Source organism: Medicago sativa, chromosome 7 (assembly GCF_051527215.1).
Source record: "Medicago sativa cultivar Bolivia chromosome 7, Bolivia_mono, whole genome shotgun sequence".
Classification (NCBI taxonomy): domain Eukaryota; kingdom Viridiplantae; phylum Streptophyta; class Magnoliopsida; order Fabales; family Fabaceae; genus Medicago; species Medicago sativa.
The window spans coordinates 33829383-33857057 of record NC_140755.1 but is presented as its reverse complement, the minus strand read 5'-3'; the positions used below and the strand labels follow the sequence as shown (position 1 = coordinate 33857057).

Below are 27675 nucleotides of genomic sequence, written 5' to 3'. Positions count from 1 at the left end.
GACGCTAAATCACAGTTTTCTTGTAGTGACGTGATTACATTTAATTCATTAATTTTTCAAATTTTTACGGATGTGTCAGTGTCTTGGTGTCCGTGTCAGTGCTTAGTAGTTCATGACGCAATAACAATGACTGTGTACTTTATTCCTAATGGCAGCTTCATTTTGGCAGTTCTAACCTCTTACGACTGGCTATGTCCAATGGCTATCAGCTGCACAGCTGGTTCACGTATTCCATGCTTCTTTTATTTCTCAGTACTGCTGGATTTTGGGTAAGGACTAGTTTTCGGTAAAAAAAAAATCTTAGGACCTTCATCAATGTTTGCAGATGTTTTGAACTGATGTCCTCATGAGCTTAGCTCAGATGGTATGGACAATGCATAAAATATGCAAGGTCCGGGGTTCAAACCCCGGCCACCACCAAAAAAAGATGTTTTGATCTGATAAACTTTTCCAATTTTGCAGATGACTAGGTTGAATGAAGGACTGTCCTTGTTCGATGCAATTCTTATTGTTCCCATGTTTCAAATAGCATGGACATTCTTCTCAATCTGTACATGATTTATATATTTTCAGGAATATTAGGTAATTTCACGTCTATTTATACATATACATGTATTGCCTCTCCTTGCCACTGAGACTCGAAGAAGTTAAAATCAAACTATCGCTGAAAATTTATGAAAAATCTACATCTACTTTGATGAAATGGTGAAAATAATGACGTGGATGAGGAGACTAATTGGAATGAAGAAGTTTGTCAAATATAGAAAATTATTCACATATAACTCATGTTATAAGTACTACATGTATGTTTTAGAGGATTTCAGTTTTCCTATTTCTGCAATTGATGATCATTGGTATGAAATTGAATAGCAGTTTCTATAAGTTTCTTGGAACAAGGTACATATATTAATGTGATTGTTGTTGGTATAAATTGGACCCGTATGTAATTTTTCATTTTTGGAGTTGTTTTGTGGCATATTTTATTTTATTTTGCATTTGATAATGATTAGTAATGTGTTTGTTGTTTGGGATCAAAAAAATTAGTTGATTGCAAGAAGACTCAATAACTAACACTTCAGGTTTTTAATGATGACATTGAGCAATATAAACGATTGGGAATGGAATTATAATATTACCCCTTGATCTGGAAGTACAAACTGAAAAGAAGCTTCGATTTAGGTTGTTGTTAATTGTCATGACTTGATATACCCATGGTGAAAGATAAGAAAGATCTTGGAATCATGAAAGTCAAGGTCTTGTATTACCAGTTTAACAAAGAGGAGGGATTGGTTGTACTAGAAGAAAAGATGAAAAGTGTATGGGAAGGACCATAACATGATATAGTGGCTCAAGAAAGAATGAGTGATTCTTTGATAATTGACAGATTTCTTTGTAATGTTTTGACTTGGATGTGTAATATTAAGGTATTGTAAACATTCCTTATTTATTGTAAATCAATGGGAAATTTATCACTGAAATATCAAAAGATATAGATTCTATGTTTCTTGAACTCTTAATATCATGTGAAATAGTGATAAAGACAATTTGATCATGAAAATAAAATGTGGTTACACCTTTGTTAAAAAATGGTTAAATGCATATCATTTTTGGATAGTTTTCCTAAAGTCTGTCAAACAACGAAGATCATTCACCTCACTTTATTATCATTAAACAATGAGTAAATAGTTTAAACTCGAATACATATATTGCCTTAAAATGCCTTAAAATGATATTGTTTTCACTACATTTTATCACTTTTGATATTTCAGTGATAACTCGCCTTAAAATAATATTGTTTTCACAGGAAAATTATGTATAACCAAATATTTGAAGTGTGTAACCACAATTTTACAAAGGCGTAACCATGTTTTTTTTTCTCTTTCATGTGTTTAAAACTAGTCGTGAGACATACTAATTTACGAAAAAATGGTTACGCCTTTGACAAATTATGGTTATATTGTTCGTTTATTTGGTTATCTGTAACTTACATGTGCAAAAAAAAAAAAAAGCAATTCAAGCCAATAGTCAGTGAGACATTCTAATTTACGAAAAAATAGTGGTCACGCATATGTAAAAATGTGGTCATACAGACCATATATTTGGCTAGTTTTTCTTTCCCAGGTGTAAATAATATCGTTTTAGGTGAATCGAACGCATAATCTCATTTGATCACTGCACTAAAAGCATTTCCAACCATAAATAACCTGTTTTACAATCGGCAAGTCTATCACGCCTAAGGACGAACAAGTTCTAATTTATGAAAAAATAGTGGTCACGTATTTGTAAAAATGTGGTCATACATATCATATATTTGGCTAGTTTATATTTCCCAGATGTAAATAATTTCGTTTTAGGCAAATAGAACGCATGATCTCATTTGATCACTACATTAAAAGCCTTTCAAACGATAAATAACTTCTTTTACAATCTGCAAGTTTATCACACCTAAAGACGGACAAGTTCTAATTTCTGAAAAAATAGTGGTCACGCACCTTAAAATATGTGGTCACACAAAACATATATTAGGCTAGTTTATATTTCCCATGTATAAATAATCTTGTTTTATGCGAATCAAACACATAATCTAATTTGATCACTACACTAAAAGCAATTCCAACAATAAATAACTTATTTTACAATTTACGAGTTTATCACGCCTAAAGACGGACAAGTTCTAATTTCTGAAAAAATAGTGGTCATGTATTTGTAAAAATGTGGTCATACATGCCATATATTTGGCTAGTTTATATTTCCCAGATGTAAATAATTTCGTTTTAGGCGAATCGAACGCATAATCTCATTTGATCACTGCACTAAAAGCATTTCCAACCATAAATAACCTGTTTTACAATCGGCGAGTTTATCACGCCTAAAGACGGACAAGTTCCAATTTATGAAAAAAATAGTGGTCACGTATTTGTAAAAATGTGGTCATACAGACCATATATTTGGCTAGTTTTTCTTTCCCAGATGTAAATAATATCATTTTAGGCGAACCGAACGCATGATCTCATTTGATCACTACACTAAAAGCATTTCCAACCATAAATAACCTGTTTTACAATCGGCAAGTTTATCATGCCTAAGGACGGACAAGTTCTAATTTAGGAAAAAATAGTGGTCACGTATTTGTAAAAATGTGGTCATACAGACCATATATTTGGCTAGTTTATATTTCCCAGATGTAAATAATTTCGTTCAAAAGAGATAACTCATGGGACAATTATTGATGTCTTAATTTTTATTAAAAGCAATTAACTCCTTCAAAATAAGCTATAATCAGTTGATTGAAAATAACTTAAATGCTAATGGCTTAAATTAATCCATATTTGTTCAGATGCTGCAAAATATAAAGACATCAAGTGTAATGAACTTAAAATTGCAGTGGAAAGTTTCAATAATATTGATGTGAAAGAAGATCTCTAATGGATCAATTACACAGAATGAAGATAACAGAAACGTACGGAAAGAAAATTTCATGTACTCAAAATATCATAAGAATGAATCATGACAAAGGACAAGTTACCCAACCTTACAATCAATCCATGTACTCAAAATTTCATAAGAATGAATGATTGTTGAATATTTCCCTAAGTCAAGACTTAATATCATATCACCCACTATTGCCGTGAACTTTACTTTGTCGATTAAAAACTGAAGACAATTGTGTGATACTATCAAGAAGATGAGTGTTTAAATGATTATCCATGTGAGTACAACTAACATTGTAATTGAGCATTCCATACAAGAGAAGTGCAGACTTACACCATCCATTGTTAGACCAGTGGTATCAACACCTGAATGAAGTCCCATCATATATGGTGTAGGAGCATCAATATAATCTACTCCACTGTAAAACAGCAATGGAATGTATACATGCTTGAGAGAAAGAAAAAAAAACAAACATTAGAAGCAGGTCAACAAAAGGTGTCAGCATTTTAGGAAAATAGCATGATAAATTACAATCAAATGTGATATGCATAAAGAAGCGGAATAGAAAACTTTAAGTGGGACTGCTAAACAGACATTTACCCACGCGATAAAAAATTTACTGGGGAAGGGGGGCCATAATTTATCTATTTGAGGACGTTTGCTTAAACATTTAGTTAGATATAGTGATTAAAGGAAGAAAAAAAAGACCATGAGCAATCAGTCATAACATTAAAGGTGGTGCTGCGATAAAACTCCAGACTGGAATACATAAGTAAAGGATTGAATATCTGCCATCGGAATGGATAGATTAGGTGACAAATGGCCTCTGATGCAAGAGTTAGAAGTGAATACCTTCCACAAGAAAACACAGACTAAACAACCATTTTACAACTGAGTTGAATATACAGTCTAAATGACAAATCACCGAACAACTGAGATAAAATTGAGTAACACCAAGAGACTATCACTACTGGAAATTCACTTATCCTTTCATAACTTGTACGTTACTAATTTTCCTCTGGTAAAATTCCCATCAATAACAACACACTTCATGGCTATTTACTGTTGAATTCATTCATTGCGAAATATATCAAACAAACAACCTGATTATTTTAACCTATAGTGAACATGTCAACTAATACCACACTTCTCAGTATAAGAATGGATCAATATACTAACAATCTCTAATCATACAATAACCGTATACCATGACCTCGTTCCTAAGGTTCACGACCAAGTAACTAGGTGTCTGCTTGAATTGGCTTATTGGAGCTTATCTGCTGGTATAAGCATTTGTCAGACTCTTTGAGATAGCTTGTGAAAACAACTACTTAGCTTATAAGATATTGGTTTGACTTTATCTTATCTATTGTTATAGAAATAGCTTATACACAAGTGTTTATGCTATAAACACTTAATTACGTTGGTTATCCATAATCCATATAGGGCCTAAGTTATTTAAACCATTTAATCTATACAGAAAGCTTCTATAAACAATGTCTAACTTCCACATACACCAAAATCAAGTAGCAATTTAAGTTGAATAGAAAATGCAAGTACAGAATCATACCGGTCAAAACAATAGGATAACTCCGCGGAAACGTGGAAGGATCGTTCGGATCAAATCCTGAAGCATGGAACTCAACACCAGCCGGAAGAACACACTACAATCAACAATCACTCGCATTATTACATCATCTAAACTCGAAAAAGTGAAAGCATAGGAAGAAGATGTTTACAGTTGGAAGCTGAGGAGGTGGAGGAGGATAGAGAGAGTGAGTAGAAGGTTGAAATTGATCGAGAAGAAAAGGAAGATACATCCAACCAGGGCCGTGGTAGCCTTTGTTTCCATCAATGGATCGAATCTCAGGACCGATTCCGCATACAACGAAGTATTCAAAGATTTGAGACATTTTTGGATGATGATGAATCGAAGAATTGTGATTGCGATATCTTCTTCTCCTCTTTCCCCTGTATGGAATCGAGAAAGAAGAGGGTGCTTCAAGATCTACTTTGCTTTCGGTTTCTGTGAATTATGAATTTCAATGTGAATGTGAATTTGTACGTTATTTTAAGTTGAATTTGTGAATTTGAGGGAGTTTTGGTTGTTAAGCATTTTTTAGGTGCTGAAGCTTTTTCTTTCCGATGAGGGATTGAATTGAATGGATGGAATAGATGTGAAATAAAGTTTGTGTTTGTGCAAGAAATTGTTACAAAAGAAATATGTGTAATAATGATTTCACCCTGCATCAGCAGGAGAGGATTCGGTGGTGGTGGCAGACGAGAAAGAAAGAGGGAGTGGTGGTGGTGAGATAGAGAGAAGTGAGAGAGATCGATGGAAAAGGAAAAGAGAATAGAGGGATGAAGGAAAAGAGAAGAGAGGGACAATTAATGGATTGTGGGGCCCACTATACCACATGTCATTTTTTTATGTGGGTGTAGGAGTGGTATGCCACCTATGGTGGTATGTGTATCACCACTCCTTAAAAAAAGCAATTTCCTCTATATTTCTCACCCCCTCCCCCAAAGTCCTCTCTTACCCTCTCTCTAAGGCTTTGTTTGGATGCACAAAGAAAGTGAAAGGAAAGAATGAGAAAGGAAAGATTGTCTAAGGAAAGAAAGAGAGTAGAAAGTAAGAGGATTGTTTTGGTTGTTTGGTACAAGAGAAAGTGGAATAGAAAGTTGGAGGAAAGAAAAACCTAAATTTAGTAATTGACATTAATACCCTTAACAAAAATAATATGTTAGTATATATAAACTAATTGTCTATAGTTTTAGTGAAAAAATAAAATGTGGCATAAAACAACCACATGTGCTAACCAACGTTGTGCAGTAAATTATTTCCAAAAAAAAGAAGAAAAGAAGTTAGCGTTGTATTGAAAAAAATAAATGAAAAAAGACAACAATTGATATAGTAAAATGAATAAAGAATAAAAATAGGGGCATTTTGGACATTTTGAACAAAACACTAGTATTCTTCAAGCATTCCGTTCAAATGTGGGTGGAAAAGTTGTCAACGTGGGTCCCACAAAAATTCTTTCTTTCCTTAACCATTTTAGGGAGTTCCAAACAAAAGAAAGACTTTATTTCCCTCACCTTTCTCTCCTCACCACTTTCTTTCCCTTGAAACAAACATATCCTAAACTCTCAAACAAAGCCTAAAAGATTTTAAAAGAATTTTTTGTAATAAAAAGTCTTGTGATATTCAATTAAAACTCTTTGTAACTTAAAAAGTTGTGTTATTCAATCAAATTTTTTGTTATTAATAAAAGTCTTATTCAATCAAAACTCTTTAAAAAAAGTCTCGTAATATTCAAAATCATTCAAATTTCAAAAAATTATTTAAATAATTGGATTTTAATGTATTTTTTCATGAAATTTTACGATGAAAAAGTGTTTCACGAAAGCATGAGATTTCTTAAAATTGTTATTTCTATTAAGATTTCTCTCTCTCATCTCTTCCTCTATCCATCTCTTTAAAATAAATTAAAGTTGTGGAAGATAGTGTGTTATAATAACTTCTTTTCAACAAGTCTTTAAAAACAAGAGGTTAACAAAAATAAAACTTTTTTTTTTCGACGTTAAAAATAAAACTTTCTCTACTCCTTGAAAAAAGAAAACAGACCAAGACTCCAACTTCGACTTTAACGATTTCGTATCGTCCGTTCTACTCTCTCGAGACGCTGCACTTCCCATTAATACTTTCCACCTTGATCTTACATAAGATCATCATCTACGTCTCTATATTCACTACCCCGTTAACAATATCACCAGATGGGTCAACTTTGTGCTTCAATGCGGAGTTGAATATCTTCGTCTCCGTGTTGAAACAAGGGGGTTACCTAAATTACATGTTAGGATTCTCACTTGCAGAACCCTTGTGGTTCTCAAGCTTTCGGGTTTTAGTGTGGACGAGGGTTTTTCTTCTGTTTTACTTCCTTCTCTTAAAACCCTTTATTTGGAATATATTTGGTTCCCTAAACTTCGAGATTTCATGTCATTTCTAAGGGGATGTCCAATTCTTGAAGATTTTCGCACATATGATGTAACATTTGATGTTAAGGATTATCTAACTTGTAACGAGTGGAAGAGCTTTTGCTTAAGTAATTTGGCCAAAGCTGATATTGATTGCGCTCATTGTTATTTCTGTTTGAAGCAGTTCGCAATGTACCTTCTCTGCGCTTTGAAATTAACGAGGTTTGTTTATGATATTTACTGATAAAGGAATGGAACAGAACAATGTGATTGTTATGTGGAGTATTTTGTAATTTCCTTTTTATTTTTTGTGTGAGAATTTTACATTGATTTCTAACTATTTATCTTTCTACATATTTGAACTAGGTGCTTTACCTTGATGATTTGATTCCTACATTTCATAATTTGACCCAACTGGAGCTTCTTTGTCATGATTATAGTTGGCAATTTGTAGTAGAAGTTCTCAACCACTGCCCTAAGCTTCAAAAGTTGGACATTGATCAGGTTTGTTAAGGATAATAATATCTGATTTATTTGTTGCACCATTTAAAAGTTAGGTTAGGCATAACTCAACCGTACAAAATCGACATGTGAGCTGATAAATTTCATTGTGTCATCCGGTGCGGACTTTTAACACACACCTTTATGTTTTATTTTTTATTTTATGTGCATTATTAACAGGCTGACTTAGACGAGGTACATTGGTTTAGAGAGGATGACATAGAAAGTTGGGTGGCCCCAGATTCTGTTCCGCCATGCCTTTCATTACACCTTAAAACTTGCAATCTTTTCAATTTATTAGGCCTACCAGAAGAGCTTAAACTAGCAAGGTATATTCTGAAGAATGCAAGAGTTTTACAAACCATGAAAATCTGGAATGGTGTGCATCCTGAAATAGAAAGAACATTATCCTCATACCCAAGGGCCTCTTCAACGTGCGAGCTTACAGTTTATCATGATTCATGATACTCTTTCATTCCTGTCATTTAGTTAGCTAATTAGCTTCTGCGATGCAATTGCTAGTTTTGGTGGTTTGAACTAGAACTTTGATGGTCATTAACTTTGTCTATGGTGCATAAGTTGAGGAAAATTGTAGCTTAAACAATCTAGTACTTGCTTACCTATTTTTATTTTCATTTGTTTATGAATTCATAGCTATGTTAATCCATTTTGTGACTAGTTGTATGCTAAATTCTGATTTGATGGTCATGGAAAAGTGTTCCTTAAATAATCTAGCATTTGCTTACCTATTTTTGTTTGTCTACGTTGATCCATTTTGTAAGAAGTTGTATGATAAATTATGATCTGATGCATAAACATAGGTAGGAGTGTGCAATTGTTATAGTAAGGTTCCATCGATAAACCTAATTTTGTTCTTGGATTAAAGAGCGGTCTTCATAGCATGCGACCAAGAATGATAATTGTTGCTGATTAACGGTGGCGAAACAATCCTAGGACCAGGATTATCCCTCGGATGCATGTTGAACGGATTCAACATATCAGATTGATGATCCTTGCGGCGGCAATTTCTAGAAGGACGAACGCTTCCTGAACGACTACTGCTAATCAATTCGTCATCACTTGAAGACATCGTGAAGAATCAGGAACAAGATGAAGATCGGAATCAAGAACAAGATGAAGATCAGAATCAAGAATTGATACAGCACAAAGAAAGAATGGGGAAAAAAACAGTGTGTGTGATTCAGAACCTCGAAGGCTTTGATACCATGTGAAGAGTGAATTTGGGGATGAAGATTGTAACAGAAAATTGAGCCTTGCTCATATGAATCATTCTGAATCAGAGAAATTGATGAATTATCAAATGGGAATTCTGTTTCTATTAAACTGTAACAAATGTGACAGAGAAGTGCTTATATACAAGGTGAAGAGTAAAAAACTTCTAATTTCTTCTAAGTGACGACTAAATAATGTATTAGACTATAAAATATGTACAACTCATATTTTATCATATTTAGAACAAATCCTAGCCCAAATGCATAAATAAATATCCACCAAGATGGAGGAGGTAGCTTCACTTAAAACAAAGTTGTTTTGAATAGGATCATTCAATAACCTTCCCCCATTTCATCCGAAGATTCCCAACAAGATAATGCTTGCGTTGAGATCCTTTCAAGTAATTATCTCATCTTTAAAGATTATTACAAGCACGTTGCTTGTAACCTCCATTACAGGGTTCATATATGATCAATCAAAGTTGTATTCAAACAAGTTTACTCAGAATGGATATGCTTAAAATACAAAAAGAGATTGAAGAAAGGATGGAAGGTAGATTTGGAGTGTATCAAGAAGGAAATGGAAGAGCTGACACGTAAAGCCTCATAACGATCCAAGTTGAAATCGACCTTCAAATTGTGAACTAACCTAAACACCGACTTGATTCGCATTGAAAATGATTGAAAATACAAGTTTACCCAAACTCAGGCCTACAAATGGAATTCTAGAAAATCATAGTAGGCTTGGAACTCCAATGTCAAACCTAAATCGATTACAAACATTCCCTAGAAAAAGCTAGAGCATTATCTATTTCCCCTCCAACCACCTTGCTTCATCCCTTGCAACTGATGTCAGAAGCGGTTCTTTAGGTTGAACAACTAGAAGATCTTTACATGAAAGAAGTGGCAGTTGACCAGGCCATACAAGAAGGTACGATAACACTTAGGTACAATACAAGAGATAAAATCTATTTGTCAAAGTTATGAAAAATCTTTTTTAGTTTGTTGCACTCAAATGAATGAAACATGTTGCTGATTTTCACCTCATATATTGTGCAGGTTTAGTTTTCCATATTCATCGTGTGAACTCTTTAATAGGTTGATACGTTCTTGTGAATCAAAAAAATTTAATCTGGTTGAGTTATACGATATCAACAAGTTTTCGACTTTTAAGTTCCTATGGTAACAACATATAAAAACATAACAAAAACAATACAAATTTTATTAAAAGTTATAAAAACCCAGAAGAATCATTTTCAATAAACTCTGAGAAAATAATTGTATTTGCTTAAATCTCCACCATACCAAAGAAATGAAAAAAAATGTCAAACTAATAAAACCAGTTTTTTTCTAAAAAGAGAATTATGTTATTACAAATATAAAGTTCATAAATAAAAAAATATATTAAAATATAATTTACATGAGAAAAACATAACCATTCAATAAATGAAAATATAAACAAAGGTTTAGTATTGACGGTATGCCTTTGGTAATTCGTAGATTTGATTTGTATGTTTGATAACTATTTTAATGATAAGATCTTCATCTTCAATTTCACCATTACATTCATCTTCATAAAGTATCATGAAAATCAAACAAGAACTGACCTAACCCATAATTGAACACATAAACGTCTTATTTAATTTATCAGATCAAGGAAATTTTTGAAAACAGTGTTGACATCGTTAAATCGGATATAAAATGACACAACTTGGAAATTTAGTTTGTTCATGAACTTGTGAGACAATACAATTTATTAAATTGAGGGATTCTTCAAGGCCAAGAGCGCGCTTTTAGAACCACTTTCCAGCCAATTACGAGCTGCAGCCATTTCCATTGCAATAATGAAACCAAAAAACTTAGCTTCCATGACCAAAAAGGCCTCTATATTGGGCGAGAAACAACCCAAAAAAGTTCCACTATGATCACTAAAAATACCACAGCAAACTACATTATTTGCATAAATGGCCATTACAATAAAATTATTATTATGACAATTAATCTCCAAAGCAATGCATTGATGAGAGACAAAAATGACATTTGCCACCAAATCATCCCCCCATAACTCCCAAAGAGAAGGAAGAATGGAATGTCGATTATTCACACAAAAATTAGTAAAAATAACACTTCTCTAAAACATCTAGGGAATGTGAGCAAAACTCACCATTGGCTCAGCTATAAACATCAAATTGGGACGATGAGTATCATAAAAAAAGTTTAAAATAAATTCTAGATTCAGGATTGCCAATTCCCCGTATATTCGAATAGAAAATCTTCATTGGGTTGAATTCAAAGAAGGACCCTTAGAACGGGTTTTATAAGATTTATTCAACTTCTTCCTTTGGATCTTCGTTAAGCAAGTAATAAACGACGCTTCTTGTCCATCAGTAGCTGCTGCAACCGCTTGTTGAATAAATTCAAGAACTTTTGTAACAACCAGACAACGATAAGGAGCAAGAACAGATAGAGGATGTTGTCCTGGAAGAACTTGTGAAATCTCACTCGGATTAACAATATTATCATAGTTAAAAGTTCATTAGTTTAAGGAAGTAGCTCTTCTTTTCTATGTCTTGACCCATTTCCATTAGGACTTTGTTATGTGGTATGGAATCATCATCCAAATTGGATTTGCATCAACATAAATATTTATAGATTTTACTCTTGGGTGTTGTAGTTGAATAGCTTTTATGAAATTCCTTGATGAAGTTGTACCTTTACTGGTCCATTAAAAGTTCTCAATAAGAATCCAAATTAAATACTTCTTAAAATGAACACGACACTGACAAATATTGTTTCGATCAGTTCCATTTTCTCAAATAATTAATTTATTGTTGACTACATATGAATGTCGGTATTGTGTCCACTATCTGCATTTGTACTGCATATCATGCTAAACTCAAATGTCTTTCCTACTCTACAGACTCAACTGGAGAGATAATAAAGTTCGTCATGTTGGACTTTTCAACTACTGGGAATTATGAAATAAGGACTTTTCCATGCTTTTTTTCTATTACTAGTATGAAATCCTGCATCATTTTGTTTGCTATAGATATATTATACTTACAGAGGATTAAAAATAACAATAAAAAATATTCTTGTTGTTAACCAATTACATTGTTGGACTCTTTCACAGGATTACAATCCTCAAGATATAGAAGAAGCATCAATATTTTCTTCAACTTTTGCACAATCATGTGCAGAATTTTCAGGAGGATCATCAGAAAAAAATTCTAAAGGCAAGAGTATCCTCAAGATTGGGATGAAATCTAGGCTGACCACCAACATGAATACCGCTTTTGTTAGCTTTTCCTACACGAGTTTTACGTTTCCTTGAATTCATACTTCACTTCCGCTTCACAATCTTCATAACGAAATCTCCATTACCTAGCACCAATTACTTCCACCACTTTACATAACGCATGGTAACATCTGCCTCGAACAGTCTTGGTGGAAAATACAAATTTTTATCAGACATGGGCCTAGAGTAGTTTTTCCAAGCAATATACTCTGTATCGTTGAACCTAGCCACATAACTTGAAACATCTTGGTCAATTCCAAATTGCATAGAAACTCTATGTGGAAGATATAGCTCTATAGAATCAAATCCAATAAGCTTAGAAACTCTCAAGCATGTAGAAAACGAAAAATTGCACACTTCTCAAGATATCTGACATATGGACGCTAAAGAAAATCATCGACAGTTGTGCCTAATGCCAACTTAACATTGTCAACTTTCAAGGCCAGAACCTTATGCCACCTAAACAATAAATGTTCTATGTGGTTGATCAACATGGGTTGTGGTTGCAAGTTTGTGAGCCTCGCCCAACCCAAACTTGAACCAAGTAAAAAGGTGATAGAAAAGTAAATTCAACAGGAAATATATCATCACCAACAAGATATTTTGACAGATCAATAATTGTTTTCGTAAATAAAGTTAAATCCTTATTTATGCTAGCCAAAACAGTTGGCGGCAAAGTAATTCGATTTCTTCTAGCAAGACTAATAGCAATAGAAAACAAATAACGTTTCACCATTTTTCTATGAGGAAAAACAAATATTGACTACCAAGTAGCAAGGAAGGCTTCATGTTCAATTCTATCATAGTTTCTTGTCAAAGATTATAACAATTTCTTATATAGAGGATGAAAGGCTAAGAATGTTAAAGGTGGAAAAATCAGTATAAGTAAAATAAGGAATCTATTAATTATTGCACAAAAATTATTTTCCTAATGGTTATATTTTCCATTTAGTCAAGTAAATAAAATAAAAAGTAAAAAATTGTTATACTTGCCACTTTTAACATTCTTTGTCTTTCATCCTCTATATAAAGAGTTACAATAAAGGGTATATTCCCCAAGTGATCTACAAATTGTGTTGAGGAGAGAACTATCATATTAATCATGCACAGAAAATATCCTATCTAATTGTTTCAAGGTACCATTCAAGAAGATGTTCATGGCAAAGGACTGGGTCTGTTGCTTAGAGACAACATCAATTTTAGTATTAATCAATAATTTTTCAATTTCACTACCTTTATCGATGAACATATCCATCCATAATGATGTGTAAGTGTGACCTTCATTCTTATTTGTAAGTTGCCCTCTTTCAAGGATCAATTTGCTTTCTTTTAAGAGTTGGTTAATCAATGGAATTTGCAATAGGTTTGAGTAAATGTGTTGTTCAATGAGTTGGTTCACTATCACCAGTTGCTGAAAGCACGAAATCTTCCTTCACCTCCATGATGTTATCCTCCAATGATTGTTCAATCATTATGTATATGAGACTATGCATGAGAAGGCTTGCCGAGAAAATATGATGGAATTGAACATGAATCCTTCCTTTCTACTTGGTTGTCAATTTTTGTTTTTCTTCATACAAAAAATGGTGAAAAGTTGTTTGTTTTCTGTTGGTGTAATCTTGCTAGAGGAAATCCAATTGCTTTTGTGGCAGTTGTTTTGGCTAGCATAAATAAGGATTTAACTTATTTAAGAAAAAAAATTATTGATCTGTCAAAATATCTTGTTGGTGATGATATATTTCCGGTTTAATTTTCTCTTCTATCACCTTTTTAATTGGCACAAGTTTGGGTGCGGGAGAGGTTCACAAACTTGCAACCACAACCCATGTTGATCAACCGCATAGACCCTTTACTGTTTAGGTTGAATAAGGTTCAGGCCTTGCAAATTGACAATGTTAAGTTTGCATTAAACTGAAGTGTCAATGATTTTCTTTGGCGTCCATATGCTAGATGTCCTGAGAAATGTGGAATTTTTTTTATCCAAATAACGAAATTTGGGTACCATTTTAGAAGGATTTGGATATATAAAAAATAATACTTTGATTTTCTATATGCTTGAGAGATTTGAGCTTGTTGGATTTAAGCCTATAGAGCAATATCTTCCACATAGAGTGTCTATACAATTTGGAATTGACCAAGATATTCCGAGTTATGTAGCTAGGTTAAACGATACAAAGTATATTGCTTTGAAAAACTACTCTAGGCTCATGTCTGATAAAAATTTGTATTTTGCACCATGACTGTTTGATGCATATGTTACCATGCGTATGTAAAGTGGTGGAAGCAATCGATGTTGGGTCATGGAGATTTTGTTAAGAAGATTGTGAAGCAGAAGAGAAGTTTGAGCTCAAGGAATTGTAAAACTCGTGTAGGAAAAGCTAACAAAAACGGTATTTATGTTTGTGGTCAGCCTGGATTTCGTCCCCATCTTGAGGATACTCCTTCCTTTAGAATTTTTTTCTTCTTCTGATGTTCCTGCTGAAAATTATGCACATGATTGCGAGAAATCTGAAGAAAATATTGATGTTTTTTTTTCATATCTATTGACGATTGTAATCATGTGAAAGACTACAACAATGTAATCGTTAAACTACAAGGTCTTCAGTTTCACTCCGATATGGTTGTTCAGTAAGAAGCTAAAGAAACGGTTATAGAAAAAGGAAAAAAGAAAGTAACCATGAAATGGTTTTGTTAGAAAAGGAATACTTGAAGAATCAAGAAGAACTTGTGTGTTTGGCAAGGAAAAAAAAAAAGTTCTATGACAATTAATGTATTTGAAGAAGAAGAGGGATGAAGAGTTTAGGCTACTCATTGTTCTATGGAATCAACAACCACCATCTTCATCTTAATAAATGATCTTGTTTTTGAATTCTCTTATCCTACTATTTTTTTCAAAACTCGGTATCCGATCCGAGGATCGACTAATTCGAGAGGACCAATCTCACCGCCCACTTGCGTTGGCCCCATTCTAAGCTAGTGGACTTGCCCACCGAAATTAGTACTAGAGGGAATCGAACCTGAGACCTTGAGAGGAGCACACTCCAAGATCCCAAACCAACCACTAGGTCAACCCCAAATGGGTTAATTCTCTCATCCTACTTATGACAATGATTCTCTTTTCATACTCTCTATTTTGTTGATAACAAATTTAGGATATATAAATTGTAAGACTAGTTTTGATGCGTTATGATATATATTTTTATTAACTGATATGATTGTGTTACCATTACGAAAATTGCTAATATTTAGATTCTTACATCTTGTCCAATGGCCACCAGACCTTGATTCTTTTACGTCCAACCTATGCATTACGAACGTCTTGCGGTTCAGGCACCTAAATAAAAAAATTAAAGGGTCTAAATTAAAAGGAATAATTAATGGCAACAGAAACTTTGATTAACAAACAAATAGTGCATTAAATTCTGATTCAAACTTTGTTTACTATCGTACCTTATTAGAACTAGCAGTATTGAATCCAGAAGTCCTAGCTCAACTGGCAAAATGCCGAAATTGTTAGGCCGGATGCCATGACCGGGGTTCGAACCCCGGTACCTCCACTTGTGTGTGTGAGTTTATAATGACTTTGCCATTTCGTCTATCTACCAAAAAAAAAAAAAAACTAGCAGTATTGGTACTTCTTATTTCGAGTTTGTGTCATCTATAATTTGGGCATCTCTCGCGCATTTGTTACCTGTTTCAAGACCTTTTGTCCTCTGATTTTAAGAATGAAGAGTTGAATAGGTACTACCTAAAAACATTACAAATTCTTAGATGTTAAGGAAGTACATTTGGAAAACTTATTAATGAAAGAATAACAACAACAATGGAAACAGTTAAGGTTAAATGTTAAGTACCTTGTAATATGATTCATCATGCTCTTTTGTTGCATCCTTGTCCATGGTTTCTCATTACACTTCAGCTATTTTCTCAGCAGTAGGGGCAGCTTCATATCTCTCAACTTCCCTAAAAAGTGAGCCCCCAAAGAAACGTGGAAAAAAGTCATCAACTTCAAAGAAAGAAGCTTTTGAGGACGACGAAGAGGATCCAAGAATTTGTGAATCCATTCAACCTGGAGAAACTACTGATATAGCAATTGATGATGGAAAATCCAAATTCTTGTTCACAGTGATACAAAATGTTCGGTATGTATAATTTGAACAATAAAAAAATGGCCACGCAAAATTATATTTATCATATATAATTTATATTAGATTTAATTACACTTTTGGTCCTATAAGTATCACGAACTTCTGATTTTGGCCCCAAAACAAAAACAATAACAACCCAGCCCCCTAAGTCTAGCCCCTTTTGCAGTTCTGGCTCCCCAAGCCAATTTTGACTACAAAAGGGGAATCACTTATGAGGCTGGGTTGTTATTGTTTTTATCAGGGGGCCAAAATCGCAAGTTTGTGATACTTAGGGGGTCAAAAGTGTAATTAAACCTTTCAGAAACACATAAACCATAAATTAGGCAAGCTAAATCTAATCCTAAATTAAAAAATAAATAAATAAATAATCGTCTATTCAATATTCAAAATAAAATTTTCATAAATTATGAACAAAAAAATAATTCATAAATTAAAAAATAATAAAATATAAATTGAAGGAAGAAAAACATGATCAATTATTAAATTTAAAGCTGAAATTCAATTTATAATCAAGTAAAGTTTAACCAGAGATATAGTATTAACGATATACCTTTGGTATTTTGTCGATTGGATCTGTATGATTCATGATTAATTGAATTACAAGATCTTCGTCTTCAATGTCATCTCCACCTTCATCGTCATCATGTGTTATGAAATTTTGACAGAAATTGACTTGACCCAAAATTGAACGTAGAGTGCCCTTGTTAAGTTATCAGATCTCAAATATTGTTGAAACCAATGTTGACATTAGTAAATTGGGTATAAAATGTGTTCAAATGATGCAACTTGAATATTTAGTTTGTTCATAAAACTTGTTGACAAAATTTCATATGTAATTGGTCGACTCATAGAGACGTTAATATGTTTCTGATAAAATAAAGAATACCTAGTAGCACAAGAAATTAAAATCAAATAACCTGAAGAAGAGATTTTTTATTTTTTTTAAGGAGCGTGAAGAAGGGTTAGATATGAGGAGAAAATAAAATAAAATAAAAAACTAGATCTAATCAAGAAAAACAAAGAAGATGAGTGAATGGGTGAGAAAAAATAAACCGTCTACAACACTTCTTTATATTCGGAGTAATAAGAGAGAGGGCTCAATTTTAGGGTTAGGGACTATGGGCATGGGCCTTGAAATATTAGATGTGATTTTAATATGGCCATTACTTTTTCCACCCTACTGGTTTCTCACGCGCCCTATTTTTGTCCCAAATTACCCTTTGCTCGAAAAGTAAAACTTGAACGCTATCCGTCATATAGAATCCAAAACTAGATGAAACCTTGAATTACAGAACAACATTGCATATATATTAGAAACAAATAATAGAAAACGACTAAAATTAAAAGAGAAAAAAATGAAAAGAAACAAGAAATGAATATCATTTTATTAATATATCATATCTTTCATAGTAAATTTACATTTTCATTGAAGCTTATTACACAAGTTAATTAAACACCTAAAGCTAAACATGTGGTACAAGAAGATGGAGGGGAAAAGGGGGAAAGAGAAGAAGATGGAGGGGGAAGGATGCGGGGGTAAGTTTTTTTTTCCTCTCTAGGGCAAAGTAGACTTTGATGGTCAACCATACATCTAGATAGGTCAACTTGACACCCAAACAAATGGTGCAAATTTGCATGGTACCACCATGTCTTTTGCCCATTCATTCAATCCCTAAAAATCTAGAGTAACCTTCTTGTATGAAAGTCCAATGATAGAAACACATTGTAGAAGAAAAGAGAAAGAGAGAATGCGATATGATGGAATGAGAAATTGTGAAGAATTGATGGATATTTATAAAGATGAATTTGTAAAGGATGGTGCATATAGTGTAACGGATCATTAAGTACGATAAAAAAAACATGGTAAAACATGGTCTGTCCAATAAATACCTTTTAAAAAATGTGTTTAATGACTAACTGTTGCTGAGCAAGTAACCATCCAAACTCTGATCTAGTTCAGATTATATAAACCGAACTTATCCCATAATTTTTCGGTTTATATAATCCTAACTAGCTCAAGACTATATTAAATTTGCCACTTTATAAGGTGAGGGAGAGTTCAAATTATATAATCTGAACAAGTTCAGGACATGATTTTTTCCTATAGTCCACATTGCACCGACAGTTAAGTTTGGGGTTGTGATGACAGGTCATCTTTCGTTACTTAAGGACAAGCAACAGTCTAAGTTTGGGGTTGTGATGACAGGTCATCTTACATTATTCTTAGCATGTTTTTCAGCTTATTTTAGTAGGAAATAGCATCAAAAAGGAGGAGTATTAGAACGATTGCCTATGATTTTGGGACTTTTTTTAATGTTTTCTATATTCTGGTCTGTAATTCTAGTTTTGCCGAAACATAGCAATTTGAGGGGGTTTTTGAAGTAATTCATGAAGAAATCATGCAAATCAGCAAATCAAGAACAACCGAAGAATTGTGAAGACTTAAGAGAAAAGAATAAATATTCAAGAGGCCTCAGAAAACTTACAAGTGGGAAGAATTATGTTCCCAAAGTACTGAGGCAAGTTATTTGAAGACGAAGACCTAAAAACGACAGAAAATCGGAGAATGGGCTCGAAATATATACAAATGCGCCTAGGGCATTTGAAATGCGTCTAAGGCATGCATGGGGAAATGCACTATGTGCCACATGCATTTGCTATGCGCCCCGTGCATGCAAAAAGTCGGGGCACAACTGTATTTTCATGCTTCCGAAATGGGTAAAGCCGCACTTTTAGCCAAAACCCAGGTAGAAACTCTCACTATAAATACCAAGTTTCCTCATTTAGAATTTCTCGTTCAGAACTGGAGCAGTTCAAGAGGAAGGCTCTGGAGCTTCGGGAAAGTTTCTATCTACTCCTTGATTTTCTATGGTATTTTTTTTTATCTTTAGTAATTTGGTTTTAGTTACCATGTGTAACTAAATCCTTTTAGGTTAGTGTTCTAAGATGAACGTCTGTATTTTTTTTTTTTTTGTATATTTATTTAACATAATATGTCGTTTATTTCATTTATTTATTCTTTTGTTCGATATTAAGTTTTATTAGATTATAGTTTTATTTCTGTGAGAGCTGCAACCTTATATTAGGTACTTAGGCTGTGACATGACCTCATATTTCTATCACTAACCGGATGCTTATATCTTGATATTTATATCCCTTTACTGATAACCATTTGTCTAGGAAGTAAGTGATTATTAATTAGCCAAAGATACCATAGGAATTTTTGACCCTAGACGTAGGTACCCAGTGGATGATACCCATTCGGTCATGTGGAGCATCACTGAAGCTAGGAATTAACTGGTTAGTAATTAGGGAAACAAGCACCTAGTTGTCCAACTTAAGGCTATAACCTAGTAAGACCATTCTCTTGAAACCCTTAGTAAGGTAGACATAGATTTGGGTTGTCTGTTTGTAGAACTACTAAGTGTAGAGAGAGAGAGTTCTATGAGTGTCCTAAGATTCATAGATGGGCAGACCTAAGGGAACCTTGGCCTTCATTGCCTTGGGAAACACTGGAAAGCCAATTTAAGTTTATGTTTCAATTACCTTTGAATTAGCAAGACCCCGCACGTAACGATCACCGTGCGATCAGCAGGTGCAGTTAGCCAACGGAGGGAAAGGCCTAATTAGGTACCCAGTGGATGATGCCCATTGGGTCAGGTGGTGCCCTACCTATTTAAGAAACTCCCAACAGCCTCATCATTTGTATAGTCTACCTAAGATAATTATAAAAATAGGTAACTAGAATTGTTCGGACGAAAGGACAATCCTTGTGGATACGATACTCTACTTGTAACAGCCATGTAGGGTGGGTCCCGCATGCACACCTCAGTGGCACCGGCCTCGCCTTATGACCCCCGGCACTATTACTCACAAGCTTAATCACTACCCCCTAATAGTGTTTTTGTCTCCCGTGGGAATCGAACCTAGTACCTGGGGATAAGTACTAGTTCAATGCATTCCCACTACTAGGTCTGCACGCTTAAGCGTCCTGCTTCAGTTCTGTCAAAAATCAGTTACGGGTTCCAACCCTTTTTCACCCAAAATCTCAATTTTGATCTTTCCAAACCCCAAAACTTAATCTCAAAGATGTTTATAGGTCACATACACTTCAAAGCACTTAAACATGCACAAGTTTTGAGATCACAACTTCATTTTAACAATATTCACCAATTCACCAAACTTCCACAACTTTCAACAACAACAACAAATCTCATCAACAATTCATCATTTCAATGATACCCATTGCATCAATTCATCAACAACACATCTAACAACAACAACAACAACAACAACATCTAATCATGAAATCATCCACAATTAAACAACCACAACTTAATTCTTCACCAATTTCACTCAAGAACATGTCATATTCATATAAACCCATTTTGACATACCAATTCAACAACAACAACACAATTATCATTCAATTCATGCATATAATCGTATCATCAAAATTAAGCACGAATTTCTACATCTAAAATCAAATTAATCACTTAACCCAAATAAGCAATTATGCAAAGAATTAGGGAAGAACAACAACTATTAATTATGATTGAATTCTAACCCCCTTACCTTAATTCTTCACAATCGCCAACTAAGGCTTCACTTTAGCTCCCAAAAACTTGAATCTCTATCCTCCTCTAGCTCTCTCTAGCTTTCCTCTTCAAACCCTTTCTTCTCTTGTCTTTCTCTCTACCTCTTATCTCAAAATGTGAAAATGATTATGTAACCCTATTTCCTCTAAACACTAGAGTTTATATAATTGGGCTCAACTCACGATGTCTTAATGGGCCTAACCCATTCACTAAACCAATTCAAAATGTTTCTACCCACTTAACGGTAAAATGTAGTAATAACGGTCACCTAACGGTTATGAATAAATTACTACACTCTCTAGTAACTTAATAAAATAATAATGGCTCTCACTAAGCACTAAAAATAATCCTCATCAAGATTACTAAATTACCCTTACTCACAAAATGGCTAAAATGCCCTTAAGTCCAAAATGACTAAAATACCCTTCTAACACCGAATTCTATGATTCCCAACCAAAATACACACAGAGGCAATTAATCACATAGGAGCACATATAAACACACATAAAAATAATTAAATAAATAATAAAACAAATCTAGCGAAAAATTGGGCTGTTACAACTCTCCCCCACTAAAAAGAATTTTCGCCCTCGAAAATTACCTAACGGAAACAACTCTGGATACGAAACCTTCATCCTACTCTCCGATTCCCAAGTGGCAGTCTCACCAGTTGGTCCAACCCAAATCACTTTAACCAAAACGATCTCCTTGCCATGCAAACGCTTCACCTCCCGATCCTCAATCCTAACTAGCCAAGTCTCAACGGTCAAATTATCTCTTACTTCCAAATCATCCACTTGAATCACATGAGACGCATCATACACATACTTCCGCAACTGAGACACATGAAACACATCATGAAGATTTGACAAAGATGGTGGTAACGCAATTCGATGCGCTACAACCCCAACCTTCTCAATAATCTCAAACGGTCCAACAAAACGAGGAGTTAACTTCCGACACTTCAAAGCACGACCATCACCGGTTACATGATTCACCCTAAAAAACACATGATCACCAACCTGAAACTCAATGTCCTTCCTCCTCTTATCATGATAACTCTTCTGCCTACTCTGAGACGCTCTCATCTTTTCTTGAATCATCTTAACCTTTTCTGTAGTCTCTTGCACAACTTTCGGTCCTAACAAAGCACTTTCACCTGACTCATACTAACACAACGGTGTTCTACACCTTCGACCATACAAAGCTTCAAACGGTGTCATTCCGATACTAGAATGAAAACTGTTGTTGTAAGTAAACTCAATCCACGGTAGACTTTCGACCCAACTAACACCATGCTCCAACACACAAGCTCTCAACAAATCTTCCAAACTCTAAATAGTCCTCTCCGTCTGACCATCAGTCAGGGGATGATAAGCATAACTCAACCTCAACTTAGCCCCCAAAGCAGCTTGCAAACTCTTCTAAAACTTAGAAGTAAACCTCGGATCCCGATCTGACACAATACTAGAAGGAATACCATGCAATCTAACAATCTGCTCAATGTAGATCTCAGCCAGCTGCGCTATAGACATACCGGTCTTGATAGGAACAAAATGTGCTGACTTCGTCAACCGATCAAGAATCACCCAAATCGAATCGAAACCCTTCACAGTCTTCGGCAACGCTCCGACAAAATCCATCGAGATACTATCCAACTTCCACTCTGGCACAAACAACGGTTGCATCAAACCTGACGGTTTCTGATGTTCAATCTTAGACTTCTGACAAACCAAACAAGCATAAACAAATTCCGCGATATCCTTCTTCATTCCATATGCCACCAAAACAACCTCTTCAAATCCTGATACATCTTAGTCGCTCCTGGATGAATACTCAAACTACTTCTATGACCTTCTTCCAAAATCCGTCTCTTAAGCTCAAGAACATCTGATACACAAACACGATCACGAAACATCAAAACACCGTTCTCACCCAATCTGAAGTCTCCACCCTTACCTTGGTTAACCAACACCACACGATCAACAAGTTCCAAATCTTCCTTTTGCCCATTCTTGATCTCTTCCAAAATATTTCTCGTCAGCTTCAACAATCCCATCCTCACACCATCTGGTGTCAACTCACTAACCAAACTCAAGTCTCGAAACTGCTCAATCAATTCCAACTCTTTCACCATCAAAGCATACATATGCAATGACTTCCTACTCAAAGCATCCGCAACAACATTCGCCTTTCCAGGATGATAACTCAACTGAAAATCAAAATCCTTAAGGTACTCCAACCATCTTCTTTGCCTCATATTCAGCTCTTTCTGGTTAAACAATTACTTCAAACTCTTGTGGTCACTGAACACCTCAAACTTATAACCATACATATAATGCCTCCAAATCTTCAACACATACACAACGATCGCCAATTCCAAGTCATGGGTCGGATAATTCTTCTCATGCACTTTCAACTGCCTCAAAGCATCAGCCACAACCTGACGATTCTACATAAGCACACCACTAAGACCCACCTTAGAAGCATCGCAATACAAAACAAACGATTCCTTTGGATTCGGCAAAATCAACACTGGAGCTGAAGTCAACCTCTTCTTCAACTCTTGGAAACACTTCTCACACTTAGCATCCCAAACATAAGTTTGTCCTTTCTGAGTCAACTACGTCAATGGCAACGACAACTTAGAGAATCCCTCAATGAACCTCCGATAATAACCTGCTAACCCAAGAAAGCTTTCAACTTCAAAAACAGACTTAGGCAATTCCCACTGCAACACTGCATCAACCTTCGACGGATCCACGACAATACCACCCTTAGAAATCACTTGACCAAGGAAACTCACTTCCCGCAACCAAAACTCACACTTCGACAACTTAGCAAACAACTTCTTCTCCTTCAAGACACCTAACACAATCCTCAAATGCTCAGCATGCTCTTCTTCAGACTTCGAATACACCAAAATATCATCGATAAACACCACCACAAAACGGTCCAAAAAAGGATGAAATATACTATTCATATATTCCATGAAGACACCTGGTGCATTAGATACTCCAAATGGCATCACAGAATACTCACAGTGTCCATACCTCGTTCGGAACGCAATTTTGGTTATACCTTTCGCCTTTACTCTAATCTGATGATATCCTGACCTCAAAGCAATCTTGCTGAGCACTTCCGCACCAACTAACTGATCCATCAAATCATCAATCCTCGGAAGCAGATACCGATTCTTAATCTTCACCTTATTCAACTGTCGGAGCACCCCACGGAGAAACATTCGGCCTGATAAACTGCCTCTCAAGCAACTCTTCCAACTACTGCTTCAATTCACCCAACTCTGTTGCAGACATCCGATACGGCGCAATCGAAACATGACTCGTTCCCGGTACCAAATAAATTGCAAACTCAACTTCCCTCTCTGGCGGCAACTCGGTAATGTCGTCCGTAAAAACTTCTGGAAACTCTTGCACTACCGGAAAATCACCAACAACCGAAATCGAGTTATCCAATACAATAGCAATTTGTGATTTAATTACGGACCAGATGGATGATTTGCAATAGCGCATATTTGGGTGACCGTGAGTGAAGTATCTGTGCTTGAAAAGGGAAGTCCATTGATTTTCCTTTGTTCGAAGACCCCAAACAAATTTCAGAATTAGAGCCTCATTAATTAAACGTGTAGGCTTGATATTCAACCCACCTTCAGCCCATGACCGACACATAATACTCCACGAAACTGTGACCACCTTCCGCATTAAAACATCACCGCTCCAAATGAAATTTTTTTATCCAGGAATCAAGCAATCTAAGCAATCTTTTAGGCCATAAATATATATGAAAAGAATAAACAAGCATCCCATGAACAATAGATTTAACCAGCTGCACTCTACCCATGATTGAAAGAACAGAACCCTTCCAGTTTATTCTTAATTTTGTCTGTAATTGATCTGAAATGAATAACCTTCGGCTTCCCTTGAAAAATAAAGCAGCCAAGATACATAAAAGGCACAACTCCAACATTGAAACCTAACAAATTAGCAATCATGTTTGTACGAGAAACAGACATATAACCAGTATAAAAATGACTTTTTGCATTGTTTATCACTTGGCCAGAGACCTCCAAATATTTTTTAAAAATATTAAGAAGCTCCCGAATATTAGTCTTCAAACCTGTGCAAAAAATCATGATATCGTCAGCGTACAAAATATGAGTAGGAAAATAAATGCCACGACAACATGACATTGGAATGATCCGGCCTTTTTCTCTGGATGCAGAAATCGCCCTACTGAGAACTTCTTCTACCAGACAAAATAAAAGGGGTGAAAGAGGATCACCCTGACGAACCCCTCGAGTGCAAGAAAAGAATACAACCGCCTTGCCATTGACCAAAATACATAACCGTGCTGATTGAAGAATAGCCAGTATCCAAATAATAAAAGTGGAAGAAAAACCAAAATTATTCAGCACCATAATTAAAAATTCCAATCCAATGTGTCGAATGCCTTGGAGATGTCAACCTTAAGAGCAATATTTCCCCCATATTGTCGTTTCTCAATTGAGCTGATAGCCTCGGAAGCAAGAATAACACAATCTGATATGTTACGATCGCGAACGAAACCCCGTTGCTCACTAGATCACTACAAAACAATATCCAATTCATAAAATAAATAACTAATTTTAGAATTTGGATTAAACATGATTTAATACCCACCACTATAAATAGATTGACATGTCATATTTTGTTCAATATGAAACTATTGACACACCTCCTCACACTAATAACTAGACATTTAATGTGTGACTCAGGTGACCAAGTAGTGGTGACCGATCGAATAGACATTGACACAACATAAAAAACAACAACAACAACAACAACAAAATGTTGAAGGGGCACAATAGATCTTAAGCTAGGCTTTAATACCATCTTAAATTCAATTTTTGGTCTAATTCATCTTTGCAAAATTAATGTGTAAGGAGAGCTACATATCTATCATTGTACACTCTTTCAAAAAAAAATCACTTATACACATTTTTTTCAACCTATTTCTCGCATGTTGTTGGACTCCTGACAATTAAATGAGGTAACCAGTTTTTTTAAGAAGAAACATATCAATCAAGATAGATTTCTAGGATGAATTTCTATCAGCTTAATTATAGTTTATATCAATACAACACACTTATCATCATTTCCAATTCATTGCAATATTAAAACTCCACATCTATACATATGGCAACACACTATATAATTACAAATTAAATACTATCACTTATTAACTTCAACTAACTTCCTTAAAAAAAAAACTTCAACTAACAATTAATCATGCAAAATAAATCCAGAATATTTGAAAGTGAAGCACATTATTAAACACTAAATTCATTTATACTAATGAACAACCAAAAATAATCTCAAGTTATTAAGAAAGTATATATACCTCATCCCTGAGAGCATTCCTCTCTTCCCTAAGTTCATTAGAAGTTGAAATGAAAATGCGGTTATTACCGCGAGGACGAGATGGACTCTCTGATCTTGCGAATGTTGAATTGGTCTGCATATACTCACCAGTTTGTTCAACAGTACTAAACCTCGATCTAGGAGAAGGTGGAGGAGGATTTAGCCTGTAATTACTCAATGATGGATCTGAAGGCGGAGGCGGTTGTCGTGGTGGTATAAAACTACTAGGCATCCCAAGATTAATATTCGGAACACTAAATTGATTTACACGGCCTCCTGGCAATAACCATACATGTTGTTGAACATTTATCATGTTTTCACCATATGCTTCATCCATTCGTTGTTCATGAATAAGATCAAAGATGTCCACGTTATTGTTGTTATTCTGCCTTCGGCTTGTGCTTCGAGAAGAAGAACCTCTTGCTCCACCTGTTGTTGTAGAGAGATATAGAAATGATGCAGAGGAGGATCTAAAGACAAGAGAAGGATCGTGTCTTCTATGTTGAAGTTTGTCCTAGGATTCTCTTGACGACGTAACATGATAGGAATATCGAGAGGCTCAGTGAGAAAATCAGAAGGAGGTGCATTATGATATGGAATTGGACGATCATCTTCAAAAAGACCTATTGTACCACGAGGAGGACTATAAAGTGGAGACCAAGTAGCAGAAGTAGTACCATAGGTACTTGGTCCTGCACGTGCAAGAGCAACTTCGTTCATCATGTTGTCAAAGTCCCTCCAAGATGTTGATGAAGATGATGACAAAGAAGAAGGAAGAGTGCGTCTTCTACTAGAACTTTCATCACCCTGTGAACCTTGAGCATAAGTTTCACCTCTATTTAATGCATTTGGTGATCTGCTTCTCTTTAACAATAAATTAGCATGACGTGGATCATCGTCGTTGCTAGGACCACATGTAGTGGTGGTGGTTTTGTTAATTCCTTGATAGAATTATGAAATGGAATTAGCATTACTACTATTTCCTGCAGCAGCTCCACTTCTTTGGTAGTTGTAACACCCCGTTTTCCCAACATAAAAATTTCTTAATAAAAAATCAGAGTTTTTCAACAT

General features: G+C 34.9%; 1 protein-coding gene, 1 long non-coding RNA gene and 2 pseudogenes across 3 annotated transcripts; 2 read left to right on the top strand and 2 right to left on the bottom strand.

Annotated features, from left to right (window-relative positions):
• Window positions 1–169: 169 nt before the first annotated feature.
• LOC146905806 (uncharacterized) lies at window positions 170–1510 on the top strand. The gene is made up of 2 exons (XR_015018810.1): window positions 170–269; window positions 463–1510. It is a non-coding gene; the product is annotated as an uncharacterized LOC146905806 (long non-coding RNA).
• Window positions 1511–3338: 1828 nt separating this feature from the next.
• Window positions 3339–5812, bottom strand: LOC146905805 (DENN domain and WD repeat-containing protein SCD1-like). Its single transcript, XM_085726056.1, has 3 exons — window positions 5172–5812; window positions 5003–5096; window positions 3339–4284 (listed from the first exon to the last, which is right to left on the bottom strand). The coding sequence occupies exons 1-3, from the start codon at window positions 5343–5345 to the stop codon at window positions 4271–4273; spliced, it is 282 nt and encodes a 93-aa protein (XP_085582182.1). The 5' UTR covers window positions 5346–5812; the 3' UTR covers window positions 3339–4270.
• Window positions 5813–5890: 78 nt separating this feature from the next.
• LOC146905804 (FBD-associated F-box protein At5g56370-like) lies at window positions 5891–8614 on the top strand (annotated as a pseudogene). Its single transcript, XR_015020138.1, has 4 exons — window positions 5891–5896; window positions 7049–7629; window positions 7774–7911; window positions 8089–8614. The product of XR_015020138.1 is annotated as an FBD-associated F-box protein At5g56370-like (transcript).
• Window positions 8615–26566: 17952 nt separating this feature from the next.
• LOC146905803 (uncharacterized) lies at window positions 26567–27675 on the bottom strand (annotated as a pseudogene).

Excerpts from the sequence above, each read along its gene's own strand:
- LOC146905805 (XM_085726056.1), bottom strand. The coding sequence starts at position 5,345 with ATGTCTCAAATCTTTGAATACTTCGTTGTATGCGGAATCGGTCCTGAG. Across the intron at positions 5,097-5,171 it reads CACCTCCTCAGCTTCCAACT|TGTGTTCTTCCGGCTGGTGT; the intron begins GTAAACATCTTC and ends TGTTGATTGTAG.